This window comes from Dysidea avara, chromosome 9 (genome assembly GCF_963678975.1).
Source record: "Dysidea avara chromosome 9, odDysAvar1.4, whole genome shotgun sequence".
NCBI classification, from domain to species: Eukaryota; Metazoa; Porifera; class Demospongiae; order Dictyoceratida; family Dysideidae; genus Dysidea; species Dysidea avara.
The window spans coordinates 27,601,451-27,620,860 of NC_089280.1; the positions used below are offsets into that span (position 1 = coordinate 27,601,451).

General features: G+C 38.2%; 1 protein-coding gene across 1 annotated transcript; it reads right to left on the reverse strand.

Annotated features, from left to right (window-relative positions):
* Window positions 1-550: 550 nt before the first annotated feature.
* On the reverse strand, window positions 551-17,463 carry LOC136266807 (3'-5' exoribonuclease HELZ2-like). Its single transcript, XM_066061823.1, has 23 exons — window positions 17,318-17,463; window positions 13,867-14,044; window positions 11,542-11,697; window positions 11,413-11,492; window positions 11,193-11,362; window positions 10,098-11,046; window positions 9,890-10,019; window positions 8,627-8,838; window positions 8,451-8,540; window positions 8,318-8,399; window positions 4,346-8,264; window positions 4,205-4,299; window positions 3,989-4,144; window positions 3,074-3,226; window positions 2,565-2,665; window positions 2,388-2,518; window positions 2,225-2,331; window positions 2,004-2,167; window positions 1,805-1,942; window positions 1,532-1,753; window positions 1,313-1,475; window positions 1,075-1,254; window positions 551-879 (listed from the first exon to the last, which is right to left on the reverse strand). The coding sequence occupies exons 2-23, from the start codon at window positions 14,030-14,032 to the stop codon at window positions 776-778; spliced, it is 7,668 nt and encodes a 2,555-aa protein (XP_065917895.1). The 5' UTR covers window positions 14,033-14,044; window positions 17,318-17,463; the 3' UTR covers window positions 551-775.
* Between the last annotated feature and the right edge of the window lie 1,947 nt (window positions 17,464-19,410).

A 19,410-nucleotide genomic window follows, 5' to 3' on the forward strand; every position in this document is an offset into this window, starting at 1 on the left:
TAACAGCAATTAATATCAACGAGTTGGTCACTGATTCTAATGTCTTGTTAATGTGTTTGTACTTACATTTAGTTGGCTACACTGTATATCCGTATGATAAGCATATATCAGAGAAAGACAAACCATACACATGAACTTAAATACCATGTAGCTGCATTATACATATCACATATGAGCCAAATACACATTATAATGCTATTGCAAAGTATGAACCCACTTTCCTCAAATCAATATTAGCTATATGCCCTCTTATAATTAGTTATAGAGTTTCCCTCATGCACTGCTGTTTAGAGTGTTTTTCAAGATATGTTCCATCCTAAATGCATGCACTATTACAGCTAGTTAGCTATCAGTAACATTGTAACAATGCCACAGCAACATAATAACCATGCATCGTATATAAATTAACATCTTCTAGTTGCTGTAGTGCAATTTTATATTCATGCAATTATTATGAACATTTTAAAAGTTCTCCTTTTGGTATTTTGTGGGTCCTTCTGTGCACTAGTTATACAACCAAGTAGAATAATATTGTAATAACAACACTAACTATTTTTACAATTTTCATAAAACTGTCATTAAAAATATGCAACCGTATTTGAACAGCATAACACCATACTAAGAGAAAATATACAACCGTATATAGTAACAAACAGCACAACACCATACTAGGAGAAAATATACAACCGTATACAGTAACAAACTGCACAACACCTTACTAAGAGCCTTACAATACTATGATTATAGTTATACCCGTACAGAGTTATATTTATTGTTATTTGTAAGGAAAAGTTGAGCCCTTTACTACACATCCTCTTTCATAGTAGTGAGCCAATAGATTTTCCCAGGTCTTGTCATAGTCAAGCAGCTTAGTATTTCCTAGAGTGACCAAGGAACACACCATGATAAGTAAGCTGTAACAACAAGCCGTCACTTAGCAATGAGTAGTTAAAAGTTGATTTAAAGTAACTCATGTTAGAAATTGCACGTTTTATTGTTGCTAGTATAAGTACAGAAGCACTGTAATAATTATTTGGACCCTTCAAATACTGGTGTGCTTGTGTTGTTACTCACCAACAATGACCAGTCCATATTTGGCTCGTGTGATCGCTACACAGATTTGGTGATGGTCAGTGATGAAGCCCAAATGCTCTCTGATCCATACTCTGTCTGCCTGGACAGCTGCTTTGCTCTTAATGATCCGGTGAGGCATTGACCGAACAGTAGAGAAGATCACAAAATCAAATTCACTTCCTAGAGTATAGTGACAGTGCATGGCCCATGATAACATTATTTGTTCCCGAGTGATCACCTTGGCTTTCATTGATAGTAGATACAGTGACCTTTAAGTTCGTCTCTTTTACTAAATCCTCCAAGAGCTTCTTTTGAGCCTTGTAAGGAGTTAGGACAGCAATTTCTGGATCCTCTTTTATGCTCTTTTTAGCCTTCTCTTTCAGTGCCACAATAATCTCCACCTGTATAGTAATACAACACTTTGCAACACATATTCGACTCATTTTTAGTCACTCACAGTTTTCTCTGCCTCGATTCTGTTGCTCTTTGACTCTTGATGGACTTTGTGATGGCTACTACCATCTTCCTCCTTTCCTTCCACATCACAAAATACAATAGGACAATTTGGTCCTTTTGGCCAAAACTTTTCCAATGAACAAAACTGTTGTGAAACAGATGAGTCTGTTTTGAGCTTTCCATCATAGAACTCTTTTGATGGAAACTCACAAATTGCTTCATGCTGCAATGAAACGCAAGATGATAACGGTAAGATTACATACTATTTGGTTACCATTCTGTATTGGGTTTTCAACATCAATAGTGAACTTTTGTCTTTCGTCTCTGCATTTTTCTGTGACATAATTGCATAACGCTCAAACAGGGAGCATCCCAATCCTTTCTCTTTAGCTGGAGTGTAGTTAATCACTGGCTACAGAACACATGAACCAAAATGATGTTATCAGTAACACAGTGTAGGGATGTTTCAATACTTGTAATTGCTGGTGATCTCCAATGAGTGTCACATGTTCTGCTAGTTGTATGGGGATCATGGCCTCAGGCTCTGTTGCCATGGCAGCTTCATCAATAATCAGATGTGTGGGTATAATATTATCAACCACACGAACACTACTGGCCTCATTACAGGTACAAAACACTGATTTGGTTGAGAAAAGATGATGTTATTAGATTCTACATACATATGTCTATTTACCAATCTGGTAATTTCCTTCACGTATGACCATTTCTTCAGCATCTTTGATAGTCTTAGAGAATTCCATTCTTTCATACGGAGATGGAAGTTTTTCTTTTGTTGAATACCTGCAAAGGCAATATGCTAACACATGTATGTGAATAGTTCATTATCATTTAACAACCATTCAAATTTTTTCTCCATTGCTGATATTTTTCCAGATAGCAAACATTCTTTGCTACGGATCTTCTTATGCAAGGCATATGGTTCATGGGCTTTGCTACAATCTTGTTCAGAACTGGGCTTGTTGAATGCCTGTATGTTGTGTAGTGGATACACATCATGACTGCTATTAAGCTACCTTGATGCTGTGTGGCCCATGATATGATTTAGTCTCAATACTTTTACTGTATATTCTCAATATACGAAGATCTTTTGTATTGGGATGTTTCAAAAACATGTCTGTACATAGCAAAGAGATAATAGTAAGCAATGTATACATTCATTACATTGTACTCTCTGATCTGTAGTGACAGCATTTACAAGTACTATATATTCCATGTCCTAAGTAAAATAGGACAGTATGCGTAAACTTAAGAGTACACTTGCTATAATATTATAGTTAGCTACAAACAGGTGTAAGCTTTAATATCAGAACAAAGCGAGCAGGTACGTAATGTGATACCGGAAATAGCAAAACACACACACACACACATTACAACATAAGAAGATTTATATAGAAGAATTATCACCATTTAGCAGAAGCTGTAAGGCTAGTGGAAGCATTATTAGCTGGACTATAATTTATTTTCTCAGATTCACCATTTTATGTTATGCATGGTTCACAACTTATTATACCAAAGCACGTACCCAGTACAACATCTACTGATTTGTTAGATGGTCCACAATACATTACACATCTTATCTTCTGGTTAATAGCAGATTGTTGACTAGTCTCAACACTGGGACTGGACTTTATGAATGCATATGCAAGGTGAGCTCCAGTCACTGACTTTCCAGTTCCTGCAAGTTTAAATAGTAAATATGTGCAGCAAAATTACTTTAATCATTGTTCAAACTCATAATAATGGTTGATGACTGAATATGAATATCATTCTTTACAGGATACTTGTAAAAATCAGGTGCCCAGTTAATACTATTATAGCTATATCCCTTGAATTTATTAAATAACACACATAGCTATGTTTTGTAATGATACATGCAAATTACTTATGTAATTAATGATTCATCAATTGCATTGCTATGCATCGCTGAGGAAGCGTAACTCAAACAAGCCACTTAAATCAAGTATATTCTCAAGTGATTTATAATCTGGCTATCATATGTTGAAACGAAACACAATTGCAAATTCTCTAGGCAAAGCCTCATGGCTGCTGTACATAGGAAACCCTTTCAACCCAAAAGGATACATCATTCCTGGTAGTTTACAAGGCTTTCTACATTGTTTTTCAGTTGTTAACTGTTACATGCAGTGCATATGCATGCCCCCCCCCCCCCCTCGTTAAGTGGTTTCAGTGACTATCCATCTCCCCCTTCAAGTAAACACAATGAAAACAGAAAGCCAGTCTTCAATACAGCATGAAAACAGCTTTCATTCATTGAAAGAAGGGTTTTTTTTGCAGTCACAGTTAAAAGTTTATTTTGCTTATGTATATGTGTAGACCAACATACAGATACACAGCTTTCCCAACCAGCTGAAGGCAGCCGTGGGCATGCACCTGGTTTAAAATGCATAAATGTGTGTATAGACACAAATTTCTTTACCAGGTGGGCCCTGTATCAGCTGAAATTTGCTCTTCACCGCAGTTTCCACTGCGTCTTTTTGTTCCCTGTTCAGTTGTTTTGGTTGTCTGCCTGACCACAATTCATATACCAGAGGGTGTTGTCGAATCTGAATCATCCTTTTATAAATGTCACGAGCTGTTAAACACATTACTACTAATAGCTCTGTTTATCTGGTTTATCCCACATGACACTTACAAAATCTAATCCTCTTAGCTGCATTACCCACAGCAATCTCCTTACAAAGAATATTTTCAGTATACCGCAGAGCAAGTAGGGACCTGTACATCCTCCTGTAGTGACATCACATTACATCATGTCTGTAGTATGGTACATTACCTGTATGGGAGATCCAATGGGATTACTTGAATCTCACAAGTATTATCCTTCAAATACTGTCTCATGAATGGTGACACTCGTGCAGTATCTTTACTGGCAAATTTCAAGTGAATTACTTTACCGCTTTCTTGTTTGACTGATTTTGACTTTTTAGCATTTTGCTTTTTAGATCTTTTCTTTGTGGTGGCCATTGTTTGAGTTTCACTGTCATCTGGATCTTCAATCTGGTGAATCACAAAATGGTAGACTGCACTTGCAGTGGTCACCTTCCTGCCATTAACTTCCTTTTCTTTATCCAGTGGTATGTTGTAGCGAGCACACACCAAGTTACCAACTTGAAGATCAAAATATTCTCCACAACACTCCTCAAACGTGGCTGGTATAGTCAGTGTAATATCGGCAAGTTCTTCTTTAGCTGCACCTTCTTTAAAAGGAGAATAGTAAACATCATCAAGGGAAGATCCTGGTTGGTTCAAGGTGGGCCATTTTAGTGGAACATTTTGAATTAGTTGTATCTCGGCCTTAGCAACACTTTGCACTGCAGCTTCAGCTAGTAACACACTCTCCCACAGTTCAATGTACTCGTGAGTGTCGTTGTATTCCACTTTAGAGGCATGGGACAATATTGGACTAGAAAAGCAACCAGCAGGTTTAGTACTGTGTTGTACACACATATTTAACATTGGAGCTACCTCCAACAACTGGATACAAGGTGATAAGATGTGATCACTATAACTTGCCGTAAAATAGACCTTGAAACTTTCATAAACTTTAAATGATTGCTTCACTTCATACAAAACAAATGAAGCATTTGGTGGAAACACATCATTACCAGGATGTCGCTGATGACTACCCAGCAGAACTTTTAGTGGAGCAGCGGTGTCTTGTGATTGAAATTTCATAAAATCTTTTGCTTTCTTCCAATCTTCTTTACCTACCGATATTGATTTGGAAGGGAACTCAACCGTGTAGCAATGCTGTACCAAAGCTGACTGATTGTCACCACTAGAACCTGGACGTTTAGGATTACTTTCATTTATGCTCTCACTACTTGCTTCTGCTAAACAGAAAGTAAGCATTGCATCTTTGATCAACTTATCACCAGACTGGAATTTTCTAGAATTCACCAAACACTCGTTTACTGCTAGCTTACCATTAAATGATGTAATCTTTGCCTTCCACACATATGTTTTACAGCTTTGTGGCTCGTTACCTTCTTCTGGAATATTTGGTTCAGTGGCAGCTATTGGTGTAGCATTACTTGTTATACTGCTTAAACGGAAACTACGTTGCTCTTTTGACAGAGATTCATACTCTAATTCTTGAATTACAAAGCTTAAACTCTTCTCTACACTAGCGACGTACACTGTACAGGGCTGAGAACATCGTGCCAAAGATAAAGCAATGTTAAAACAGTCAAATTCCCTTTCAAAATTTTTGATATTCCATGTTTGTGTATTGCAATTTCCACAAATATTTTTTAACTCTCTGTCTGAATATCCAAGACCTGTGGATGATGTTGATGAAGACAAGCTCTGCAAGATCAACCTCTGTACTACAATGTCAATGTACCTTCTTAGAGGAGAGGTGGAATGAGTGTATAAGCAACATAAGTCATTGTGACCATACACTTCACTTACATCCTGTGGTAGTGATGCCAAATAACTAGAATTATCTAGTGAGAGTGGCTTTTGTTGCTGAAGCACTGAAGAACAGACATATTCGGCTCGACAATTGGTGCTATTCACTTCCTTACAGAGGACTGCAAGTTGAGGATGATAATTGGTGATCCTTAGTAAATTTTTTGTGCACATTAATTTGCCACTTTTCAAAGCTTCATAAAGTTGCTTCCTGAGAGCCTCTATTATAATAACACATCCAGGTTCAGCAGTGATGCCCATGTGATCAGCAAGTGTCTTGTGAATGGGAGAAAGTGCTACACTTTCCTTATATTTCTCAAGAGCTTTTACTAGTTGGTCTTGGTTTGGTGGCTTCTGCCTACGCAGCAAAGCTTCCTGAGGGAAAGTTTTTACTATATGTTTTGCTGCAATCTTGTTGGCCCACACCATCAGTTCCTTGACCAAAAAATAAGCTTGTGGACTTTGTATTTGATCAATTCCTTCAATGAAGTAATCCATATCATCAGATTTGACTCTGTCCCTGAAGAATGACTCACTGATCTGTAGTAGCAGTGCAAGTCTTTGCTCCAAACCAAATGTCTTATTAGTAGATAAGGATTTGTTGTAACTTGTGACCTTCCCATCTAGTTGTATATCCTTCACTCCAGCTAGTGAATGCTGCACTTCTTCATAAGTCAGTCGAGCTCTGGATTGTACATAACTTTCACAAATCTTAATTGTATTAGGTACTACCCTAACATGTTTTCCATCGATATGTACTTGACTGGTAAAAGATATTACTGAGGCATTCTTGCCACAAGCAAGGCTAAGTGCATCTCTTACCTTTTTGGGAAGTATAGGTAAAAACTTTTGACTAAGTTTGGAGCCATACACCACAGTGGCTCTCTGTCGAGCATTGTCATCAACTCCACTCCCCTTCTCTACAGCACCTCCAACATTGGTAATGTGTACTCCCAACTGGTAACACTTACCATCACCACTGGCAACAGGTTCCAGTGTAAGAGCATCATCAAATGCTTCTGCTTCTGGAGGATCAATTGTGAAGGCATGATCATAGCGAGGTAGGGTAGATGAGGTGGTAGGTACTGTTGAAATGTTATCACTGTATGGAACCTCATCAACAGGAGCAGTGTTGATGTGATGATGAGCTAACAGCAGTCGTTCTCCATGATAAAATGTTAATCCTTTTGGTATGGCTGCAATCACTACACCAAGTGGATAACAATATTTTGGTGTCCACCTCAAGTACCACACCACAAACAACAACTTTTGTGCAATGCTAAGAGGAATAACATCCTTTATCTGAGGAATATCCATTTTCTCATTGGGTTTGTTAGGAATATAAAAGGACTTTGGATCAAATACCGTCACAGCACGTTGCTTGTATTTCAACTCCTCTTTAATGATAAGATCATTTGATGCTTGCATGAGCATCTCACGGGACAAGCCAGGCAGATTAACCAATTTGGGAGTCTTATGATCAATGGGTAAGAAAAATACAGAATTGTGACTGTCCACATGGCACACAAACTGTCGCTGTGGACCTTGCTCTACTATCTCAAACACACGACCACACCGATTGATATCCTTGTACATACGTACTTTCACCTGTGCTCCTTCTAGAGCACAACGCCGATTATTAACTCCCTGTATTGGTATAGGTTTTTCCTTTGGATTCAGTGGAATTGCGGTACATTTCCTGAAGGTTGTACTCTCCAAATAACATTCTATTGAAGTGTCATCCAATTGAGCATCTTCGGGCGCTTTTTCAACATTAATACAGTCATTCCTTTGCAGCACATAACCACGATCACCATCACCAATATTTCCCAACATCACTTTCACATTCTGACAAGCCTTACTAGCCTGAAATGCTCTTTTGTAAGCCTCTAAAATGCTATCAGTTACTTCATGAGCTTTAGTACAAGGAGAATCAAGTGATTTCTTAAGATCTTCAAATACTTCACTGTAAAGCTGACAAATTTGTTCTTGTACAACTGATTCACCAGCTCGACAGCATTGTGGTGTTAGCTGCAGAGAGGAGGTCTCCAAACATCTTTTTACATACTCCCTCCAACAATAAATGCTATATCTAGGAGTGGATTTTTCAGTGGAGAAAAGCAAGAAAGGGTTACCAACGCAAACTACAAGTGACTGTGCTCTAGTGATGACAGTGTTGAAAACATACTGATCACAGATTGACTTTGTTGGATTCAATGTAGACCCATCTGATTTGGTTATCTCCATAGTGCTAAGGAAAACAGCTCTGAATTCTCGTCCTAAGGTGTGACAAAATCTTAAATATTAATGTTATGTACTATCTATGACAGACCTTGTAGTTCATACGTGGTAAGTGTTTGAATGCCTTTTATACTCCTGAAATCATTTTGTAGTAACTTTCTCATCAGTCTCACCTACACATCATTATGTGAAGTCTATTAATAGGATGATATACTTGTAAATACCTGGTTCCTGCTGGATGCCATAACACAGACAGTTGAAAGGTCCCTTTTCCCCCACTGTGCAACTGGCCAGGGAAGAACATAGTGTTGTGCCTATATAACAGAGCATATTGTAGTCAATACACTGTACACTGACACATAAGTATTGTTGTCCCACAATGTAGTGAGGTAAAACTAACTTGCTCTAGTGTAGCTCTGGCTTCTTCTTCACTATAATCTTGTGATGAAGTAGTAATTGTACTATCTACTGAAGTACAGACAAACTCCAGAGCAGACACAGTCTTGGGATGTAGGTTGCTGTTAGTACGTACTTGTAGCGTGGACTTGAAAAACAAGTTTGACGGTAGCCTCAAGATGCTATCATGACAACGATAGTTGGTGAGTAGTAGAGCTAATAAACAGATAACAAGGTAATATAAGCACACAGTGTAATGCTATATAACTCATGATAAATGCTACAGTAGAATATCAGTGTATGAGATACATATAATATGGTATACGAACAAGGAAAGAATACAGTCCACAGATGGTGTATTCATGTACATATGACATGGACAGTTGGTAGGTCTCTGAAGGTCCACATTAATACAGCTAGGTAGATTAAATTTAGCTATAGTAATGTGAGTAAATTTTATTCCTCAAGAGAACAACATGCTGCAACGTACTACTATTATTGCTTTACAATGTCCAGCACTTAAGGTCTGCAGTAATGTGTGTTGCAGTCTTAGCTGAATATACAGGACTTCTAAACTTTGACAGTACTTAACACAGCTAATAAAGTGAAACTTACAAAAAGGAAAAAATCCCTCCAACCCCAGGATTTGAACTGCAGGCAACCCACTGTCTAGTTAGGCACCACATTCAGTCTTCCTCCAGGAGGGATAGGTTTTCTTCCTTTAACTTAAGTATTTTATTATTATAATTATGACTTTACAGTGTCCAGCATTGAAGGTCTGCAGTACCTTGACCAATGCTGTGACCACTTCACCCTGCACTGAGTGAACTCCATGGAGTAAATATGTGTGTCTTTTTTGCGAAGAAAGATCTATACCATCATTTGTCAGGCATTGTACATACAACCCTGTGGAAAACTATATAGTCCTACCCTTGAAAGGAATTGACTGCATAACTTTCAGTACCTGCCTATAGTGTACAGAGTTTACACAACTAAACTTTATTGTTTGCCTTCATTTAGTGTCCATGTTAGTCTTATTATTAGTGATCACATTCTCTCATTTGGTGCTGAAAAGTAATGACTATTATAACAACCAAGCAATAAGTTGACAGTTACATATAAATGTAGTAATCTTTTGCAGGAACACTGGTAACATTATATAACTATGTAATGAAATTTTAGGAACAGCAACACTATTCAATTCAAACAATGAAAGTATTCTTGTGTAACTAACTGAGCCAATTATGAGACGTTACTAATAAACTACCTGTGTAGGGATTATCATTGGAGCTGTCTACGATGTCTTGATAATGTTCATGAAGTCGTAGAAGCAATGATTTTCCCAATCCATTCTTGGATTGTGCCTTCTCTCCTAGAACCAACATCTGAGGCCCAATCTATAAGAAATACAGTAATCAACATACATACATGAAAAAGAATACTACAGTATACAAGCAGTGGGCATTAGTACATACTTGTAGATGATCTCCAGCAATGACAATCTTAGTATCATCATCAGCTAAACCAAGCGGTGCTATGGCTTCTGGTTCACGTGTTTGAGCTCCTTCATCAATCAAAATGTGAGTGAATGGTCTGACTTTCATCCTGATTAGCTGAGGTGCTGTCAAGAATGTAGTGATAATCAAACGACTTCTTTCAATTTTATGCTTAGCAAAGCCACTTATAAAAAGATGACGATATTCACCAAAATATCTATACGATGGAGAGCCGACAAGTCTAATTGGTTCCACTCCATATGGGATACAGCGTTCTTTCATTAGAGGTCCAAAGTAGCTATCAATATAAGCATCAGCTGATTGCAAATGACTGGTACAAACCAAAACACGGTGGTTGCGGTTTCTGAGAAAGTTGATTGCTGCAGTTGCTAGCAATCTTGTCTTCCCAGTACCAAAAGGACCAGTTACTAGGAATGGAACACTGGAGTCACAGGCCATTATCTTCTTGAGTGCTAGCAGTTGATATTCCTTGTCTAGCTGCATACGGTCTGACAAAGGCATAGGAGTGTATGGAAGTGGTTTTTGTCTAGCATCAAGCTCATCAGGAAAAATACATTCAATAATCCTTGCATTAACCCTTTCCAAAGATTTGTGCAGATTCTGAAAGTATGAATGCTTTAAAATGAAGTGAACAGGAACGGTTGTTTGAGATTTCTCTCTGAGTTTAGACTTTAACAGGTAAAACCTTTCCCTATCATGGAACAGAATGTTCACCACATCTGATCCTTTTTTGCTGACACTATAGTTTGTGATTTCAGCAGATACTATGGTACGGTTTATTGTGATCTCAACGTGAGTAGCAGCTTGTTGAACATATGCAACGTCATTACTATTCAGTCCCAACAGACATCCATACAGTCCATCAGATCTTTCAAACAAGGTGATTCTTAGTGCAGAGTGGTCACATCTACAAGTGTTCCAGTAAATTACATTATTTGTGTGTATAAATGTATATATGCATGTAGCACATGTCTAAATGGCTAAGGCTACTACTAAAATGTGTGACCAATCAATCACTTAAAAATTAACAGTCATTCAAATAGACATGTTTACCTTTTTTCCAGCACTCTTTTGTGTTCATGCTCTTCATAATACAACAAGGTGTGGAACTTGTCTACATAGTTCTCCCTAGTAAGTGGCTGGGTCAACAGGTCTATCTCCAGTTCACTCTCAGGTGGGAGCTCATAGTCAGGTTTGTGTTTGAGTTTAGTCAGACCTCCACCCTATAGAGTTATATACTTCTAAGACTATGTATAAATCATGGTTTGCTAACCCTATAAGAATAGGACCTGGAAAAATCCCTCACAAGTGAAGGAGGTTGTAGTACTGGAGGTGATGGAAGTGGTTGCTTATCTGTAAACACTTATAATAATATGGCTTGTGCCACAATAGGGTGACTTACAATTTAGCACTGCTTGTTTTTCACTGTTCCATACTTGCAGCTCAAGATCATTGTGAGCAAAAGTGCAGTAGGGTCTTGGGCACGGGTCATTCTGACATTTTATAAACCTGCCATCGAATCTTAAGGCATTATTAGGAAGTCTTCTTAGCAACAATCCTGCAAGGTGTAATTAAATGTTCACATTAATTATCATGGCTACCATGGGTGGGTAGGTACTAGGTAGGTAGGAAGGTGGATAAATTTTGTGTTCCAACAGCTTACCTTAATCTCCTACCAAGCACAAGGACAGTGGGAAATATATCAAATATTTGCATATGGCAATATACTACCATGGGCAGTTCTAGGAAGTTTGGTGACTGGTTTCCAATCAAGTCTATTTGTCAATGACAGGGCCTACCTACATAGCTAAATTATGTAAAGAGGAAGGCATACCTTAACATGAGAAACATACTAGCATGTGAGGCATGCCAATCTAGAGCAGTGCTTGAATTGTAAAATAACATGAAGGTATAATAATTGCTCAGTATGAAGACCAGGAAGGGGGTGGGGGTTTGGTGGTGAGTAGCTAACACTTCAAGGGTTGTAATTTTAGTCTTAAGTCATCAGTTTGCAATATTAAGTACATATGTATATGGTGTTTGTCTCAGCATTTTACAAACCAAAAGCGATGATCATACATTCCCTATGCCCAAAGTCAGTATTTTGGCCACAACTAGCAGTCTCACTTCTAGCTCTTGGATGTCAGAGGTTAGTAGATAACATGACAACAGACTATCTTGAAAATGATTCCTGTTCTATAACAGTAGAGTATACATGTACTTTACCTGACTGTTCTATTAGAATGTATATATGACTGTTCTATTATTGTAAATTGATCTGGGACCATCCAGTATTCTGTTGGGATGGTTTGAGATAGCTCTCACTTTTCCACCTGTAATATTAACTGCAGAAAAATCAGTTTTGCATGATATTTTTAAACTGCTGCAACTTGCCAAGCAGATATATAACAAGGTATACTATTTCTGAAAAATATTTAACAAGGCATACTTTGTATACCCCTGTATACCCTCAATTCAAGCACTGATCAAGGGAGTCTAGAGCATGCTCCAGGATGTTGGATTCTATTTAAGAGCAATTTCAGCAGTTTAACAAATACCACTACTGTATTAGGGCAACTGCTCTCTTAGACTATGTCAATCGTGCTTGATTGATTGATTTGATCGATTGATTTATTATTATCTTCTTGGTAATTGCAGGAGCCCATAAGCGCCGCAATGGTGCAAAGGAGCATTCAACTAGTAAAACACACCTTAGGTGATTTTTTTTTGTAGCCAGCATTACCTTATTCAGCAAACCAATAATTGGATCTAATTTGTGGTGTATTTTAATTGGCTTCAATGACCAATGTTATGGTTTCTTGATAAAATTGTGACTGTGAGTTAATTTTAACGATTGAGCATGATTTTGTGAAAACAAATCCACTAGGGACAATGGTATGGAGTTGTACTTACAGATGATACTTGAACACCAGCTAAGTGTTATAACCAATGAAACCATGCTAATACATTAATACCATCCTTATAAGGCACTGTGCATTAAGCTGGTGACAGTAAAAGGCACCAACAGTGTGCAGAGACTATTAAAAGATGTTAAACGCTCCTTTGCACCTTGTGGAGCTTATGGACTGTGCTCCTAGTAATCAGCTGCAGCATGAGCTGTTCTTCCTTACCAGAGCTAAAACACATATGTACAGCACAAGCAGATACAAAAACAAAACTATACACAGATTGCTTGACCAGTGTATGGAAACTCAGAAACTCCATTGGAGATGCCCTGATTTCTCCAATTATTGTACAAAATCAAATGCTGTAAAAACTCAAGCAACCCTGCTTCAATGGTGGTAGGCTGTAATGGTTAGTCCATTGGTATGGTAGATTTAAAGTGATCTGTTGTCATTTCTATCACCATACACTGAAGCTGCATGGGCTGACTGAGTTACTGGTAAGATTACCTAGAATTCTGGGTCAAAATAACTTTTATGTAAATCTTGTAATCACAGTATGGAAAATGAAATTGCATCAAATTAAATTTATATGCATTTCAAAATCATTAAATCTTTCACAGTTATAATGTGCTACATGGAACAATTATGCACATATCAGAACTATTTTCAATTTTCTGCATGAGAAAATAGGAAAACAGTAGAGATTTTACTCTATCCATATGCATATGGGTATAGGATTGATGGTAAAGTCCCCACGCTTGCACAGTATAGAACTTGGGTATAAAGTGTATATGTATGTATTGCTTCTGGATGCACACTACCTGATTCATGACATCTAGCCCATGTGTACTGACTACCATTTTGTTGATGATGAAGCTGCGGCCGGTTACAACCATTCTGCCATAATCTTGTGCTTGAGGAGTAGTTGTCACTGCACTCTTGAAAACACAACCAGCACACTCTCTTGTAACTTGCGGGATTAGACATAGTTAATCAAGCCTGCAAAGTAATATAAACAACAGTTAGTCAAGTATTGGTATACTGCATCCACAGTCCATTGTCTTAAGACTATATCTAGTCTTGCAATGGCCATGTTTTATGAAGTCTTCAGAGTCTCCATTATAAATAAAACACTTTCCTGAAATGTAGCTATGTGGCATGCTGATTAGCTATGCAGCTACCATAATTCACTTTTCTTCATTGCAAAATAATTTTCATATATATAGGAAATTAAGCATGAATGTTTTTGCAAAAGATCAAGATACTCAAATGGAGCAGTCATTCAGGTAAATCATACATACGAAAATACTTTTATATGAATATTTTTTTGCAAGAAAATAAAGTGAATTATGGTAAGAATTCTTGCATGCACACATATGTACCACTCTATTTGTGTCACTAGCTAGGCAACAGCTTACACTATCATGATAGCTATAATTATTATCATTGCATGCAGTCATTTCTTGACCACCGCCAATAACAAAATAAGTGACAATATAATATCATTGTACTGGTACTTAGCTACTGGTGGCCTCTAGTTATGGTGGAACTATTGTGTTGTATCTGTCACTAACTATTGTGCCATACTGACTTGGGACCACATGTTAATTATGCTATCACCACCTCGTTGTGCATAGCCTTACCAGGGGGTTGTCACGTTAGTGTAGCTATGTACTTGGTTGCGAGTGATCCGGTCCTAGTAATAATTATACAACCAAGTACTAAGAAATGCTTACATCATAAAATAATGAAACAATAATTTGAGAAAACTACAATGCCTACAAGGCTTCACACTCACTGGGAATACAATCCATGTTGAACGAAGAGACAATCGTATAATGGGCAGGCGTTTTGCACACTTGTATGTTGCATGCACGCCTGGAAGCATTGGCTCTCTTTGGCTGCAGGACTCATTACTGTGTGTCCTGACTACACACATATATATACCCATATATGGCATATAGTTAATGATAGTTTGGAAATTTTAGCAATTTTTAGATATCAAAGTTATCCTTGAAACTTTCCCCCCTCCAATCAGAACTCACTTGAAATGGCATTGTATAATGTATAGTGCATGTATAAAGATCCTTAAGAAGCAAAAATTCCCTCCAAAAATGGTGGAGATCTGCAAAACTTTTTACTCTTTCATCTACATCATGCATTGTTTTGATTTTGTGCCATGCGAAATATCAGGAGAATTGCCCATTTGTTTGTTTGACAGTTTAACATGGCAAACCTATACTATAGCCAAGGACTAGCTCTATCTGAGAAATCCAAATATAAATCCATGAAATATTTATTGAAATAATACAGAAATACGTTTTGAAATACTTAAATATTGGGACTCTCGTACACAATTTAGAAACTTGTGTGGGCGGTTGTCTACCCCTTACTTATAGCCTATAGCTATCAAACTGCATGCTCAACATGCTTGGTAGATAACTACGTATAGCTAAAACTATACACTGCAAAAAAAAAACATCACTAATTTCTGCCACCATGTCACCATACATAAAAAGATGTTGCTATTGTTCCGGTAGTCACGAGAATAAAAATAAAACTTACACAAAAAGGGTCCTTGAACAAAAAAAAATCCTTGATCCGGAATTGAACCCGGGACCTCCAGTGCTTGAGCCCAGAGTCTTACCCATTGTCAGGGGCGGTGGAGCAGGCCAAAGTGTGAGGGGGCCAGGCCAGCTGTGAATTGAAGACCAAAAAAAGAAAAAAAAGGTCACAGCCTGCTAACAATAGCTGCTCCAATTATATCTCCTTATTTATAACTACACATACGTAGCTAAGTAATTTGCTACACTGCTTCTCTGAATACTGTGACTGCTCTATTAGAGTATTCAGATCCTGACTGTTCTATTAGAGTATCTCGATCTTTTCTTGTAAACAGTGTCCCAAAAAAGTGGGGGTCCATGGCCCCCCTGTACCGCCTATGCCCATTGTACTACGTGGCTCCCAGCTACCCAACTCCCTTATATGTCTCCAAGTGGAGTAACTTCTACATGATATATTATTGAAGACAAAGGTGAAGAAGAAACCAAAGCTGAACCCGACCCTAACACTAACGTTAATACTACTTTTCGTATCCCCTAAAGTTGAATGCTCGGGGCAGCCTACTATAGACTGGCGCGTCCCCTAAAGTCGAATACCCGGGGAAACCTAGCTACTAGACGTATTAAAGTTGAATACTCGGGGCATAGCATACAACTAGTGTGCTTGATAGTGAGAGAAATCTAGTGACTGCCAGAACAATAGCCCTGACAAAATATTTCCAGCTGTCGGAACAATAACAACTTCGTACATAAAAATAGCTAGTGAGTTTTGTGGTAGACATTATAGTAGTGACACTATACATTTATAGTAGTGACCTTCCGGCACTAGCTAGTTTGTTTTTACTATATGTATAGCCATGGAATTAAAAATATATTTTCGTTGATCCCTCTAGTTGACCCAATAGGAAAGCGCACTTCTGATTTCATACCTTCCGAAAAGTTTCTGCTTAGCTAGATATATAGTTAGTAGCTACTAAGCTATCTAGCTAAGCGGCTTCTGGTATGCTGTCTGGGATCCCTACCACGTTGGAGATATTTCAGAGTTAGAGAAAGTACAACGAAGAGCAGCGCGCTGGGTGTTGAATGACTATGGCAGATTCAGTTCAGTTTCTCTAATGTTGGATCAGCTGAAATGGCCTACATTACAAATTCGTCGGAAATTATCTAGGTTACAAATATTGCATAAGATACACTACCAACAGTTATCACTCCAAATTCCTCATTATTACTTACCAAAAACACGACCAACAAGACAATACCACCATCTTCACTATATTTTACCTACCTCATCCACCATGGCATACCAAAACAGCTATTTCTCAAGAACAATAAACGAGTGGAACATACTACCAACTGACACAATTGAAATTGCAGATACTGATCTATTTACAGCTAGACTCCAATCATATTATTGTACCTAATGTATTTGTTTATGTGATTCCTGAGACACCAGCAGGGCTGACTGCTCAGTAAACAATAATAATAATAATAATAATAATAGTTATACAGTGGAAACTCTATTACAGACATTTTGGGATCCAGAATTTTTGTCCATATTTTGCTGTAGGTCATGTAGTATTTGTTAGGACCAAAAATTTTGTCCTTGTTATGGAGGTTTTTTCTATTGTGTCCTTAATTTGGGGAGTTTGTTAAGTGAAGAGAGGTTTCACTGTATGTAACTGGTATCTGCAGATCAAGTTACAAAACTTACTGTGGCAAAACGGTCCACGCAACGGTCGATCTACTCGGACGGGACGATCGTATTAGTCGCTATACTATATAGTCTGCATCTCTAGCATACGATCATCATCATCATCATCATCACTGAGCAAGTGTCAGTCTGAAACAAATCGCTCGCTTTTGTAGGCAGAGGTTTCCGTTAGCAGAGAAGCGAGGATTTCCTGGAAATGTTTGCGCAATAATTGCACATGCGCGACTTCATTATGTCATGACAACAAGAATTTTGGTTTTCTCGGAGACCTGCAAACACAAATCCATGTAATCATTTACTCTCGCTTTTAAGAGGTTTCCGTTAACGGGGAAGTGCGAGCTAGGCGCATGATGCTAACTACTATAAGATAGGGGCGGGCGTTTCGGACAAAGTTTGCACATGCATTAGAAATTTGCATGTTAATTTCTCCTCGAAAGAAAAACGAATTTTAAAATGCTTGGTGCCGAATTGTAGCTAATGAACTAGGCTATCGGTGGTATAAATTGTGGGTGGTAAAGTATAGGGTACTAGGAGAAAGAGCAGTTTAAATTTGCAGTTTGAGAAATTGTCAAAAATATATATATATATTTTTGTTTATTATGTACTGTTTTATCTTGTGTCATTAATTGAGTTCCGTATAGTAAAACAAAATGTATATATTATGTAGCTGGGGTTTCCAGACACCACTAAAAAAAAGGCGTACCTACCATTGTTATGGGAAATTCTGCATTCTATTGAGTGTCATGGCCCAGCAGAGACTGATAGCATTCTGTTTGTCTGGTTACTTTGTTGGTGACAGCGATTTTTAAGTAGCATAACTGCTGCCCGAGCTGCTGCCGCCTTGCTCGGACCGTGCGTATGTCTTGCACAGCTTTCGAAGATGCGACATTTGATCTACTGCTTGGAAATCTGTATCAGTCCTTGCCTTAACACTGAAACAGCATAGTTAAGTAGTGTAGCCCCGCGGATATATTGCTTGAGACTTCTCCGGGATGCTGATTGTCATTGCGCGTGCCAGTCAGTAACGGCACGTCGTAGATAATGGACTTGGATTCCTGTTCATAGTATACTAGACTATCTCTAAATCATATATCCGTTCACTGAATAGTGTGACTGATCATTTGTGCTGCCTATGGTCGCTTAGAATTACGAACGGTGCCCTCAATCTCCTGTTAACATGCGTATAGTAAAAGTTCTTTACACAAAAATATTCTACACGCGCAAGCAAATTGTGATGTATCTTAAAGCTATCGAAACAAAACTTTAGTATTTTATAGTACACAAGTAGGGTACTTAGGTACTTAAACCATAGCTAGGGTCCGCAATGCGAAAAATCGATATCCTCCAATCAACTACCTAACTATTGTCATGTGTTAGGCTAAGTGTAACTTGAATAACACCAGCGTGGCAGCCAAGTTTGTCACTTTCTTCTGGTAGAAAACGATACAAATGTCTTAAAATCACGTGATTTTTCGTTGCAGCAGTTCGTAGGGTTCTTCGTATGCCACGATATTCACTCTCAACATTGTTCAAGTAGTCTATCATCAACTCAAAGTATTGGTGGTTTGATTTTATTGGTCAGTTTCTGGTGGCAGCACGATCTGTGCAGCTTTTTGGCGACAGACAAAATGTTTCTTGCTCTGGAGCACAGGACAAGCAGAGCAGCAACTGCGCCGCGGGTCAGCAATGACCAGTACTAGGTAAAGTACCTGCATGCGGAGTATGGTTATAATTGAAGCTTGTTAGCCATCTGGCTGAGCCATCTATATGCTGAAATTCGGCCAAAATGGTGCGATTTTTGCAAACAAATACCAGAATGGTTGATACATCAGTGAGACAGTCTCCAACAGCAAGGATACGAAGCTTATAAACACCTAACAATACGACTATCTCGCCCAGTAAACGCATAGAGCAATCTAATGCATGAAAAGTAGGCACTCACGTGATTGAAATTCAAATCACGGAAATGCCCATGAAATCACTTTCATTTCTGAATAGGAACCATGCAGTGTGCTCCTTTTGTAAATATTTGTGTTAATTGTTCACTCAGGCGTAGTCTGGGCCAGTGCAGGTGTGTTTTATGCTGCGATGGC

Coding starts and splice junctions, on each gene's coding strand:
- LOC136266807 (XM_066061823.1), bottom strand. CDS start 14,032: ATGTCTAATCCCGCAAGTTACAAGAGAGTGTGCTGGTTGTGTTTTCAA. Junction 8,541..8,626: donor CCAGAGCTACACTAGAGCAA/GTTAGTTTTACC, acceptor TCTGTTATATAG/GCACAACACTATGTTCTTCC. Junction 8,400..8,450: donor TGGCATCCAGCAGGAACCAG/GTATTTACAAGT, acceptor AATGATGTGTAG/GTGAGACTGATGAGAAAGTT.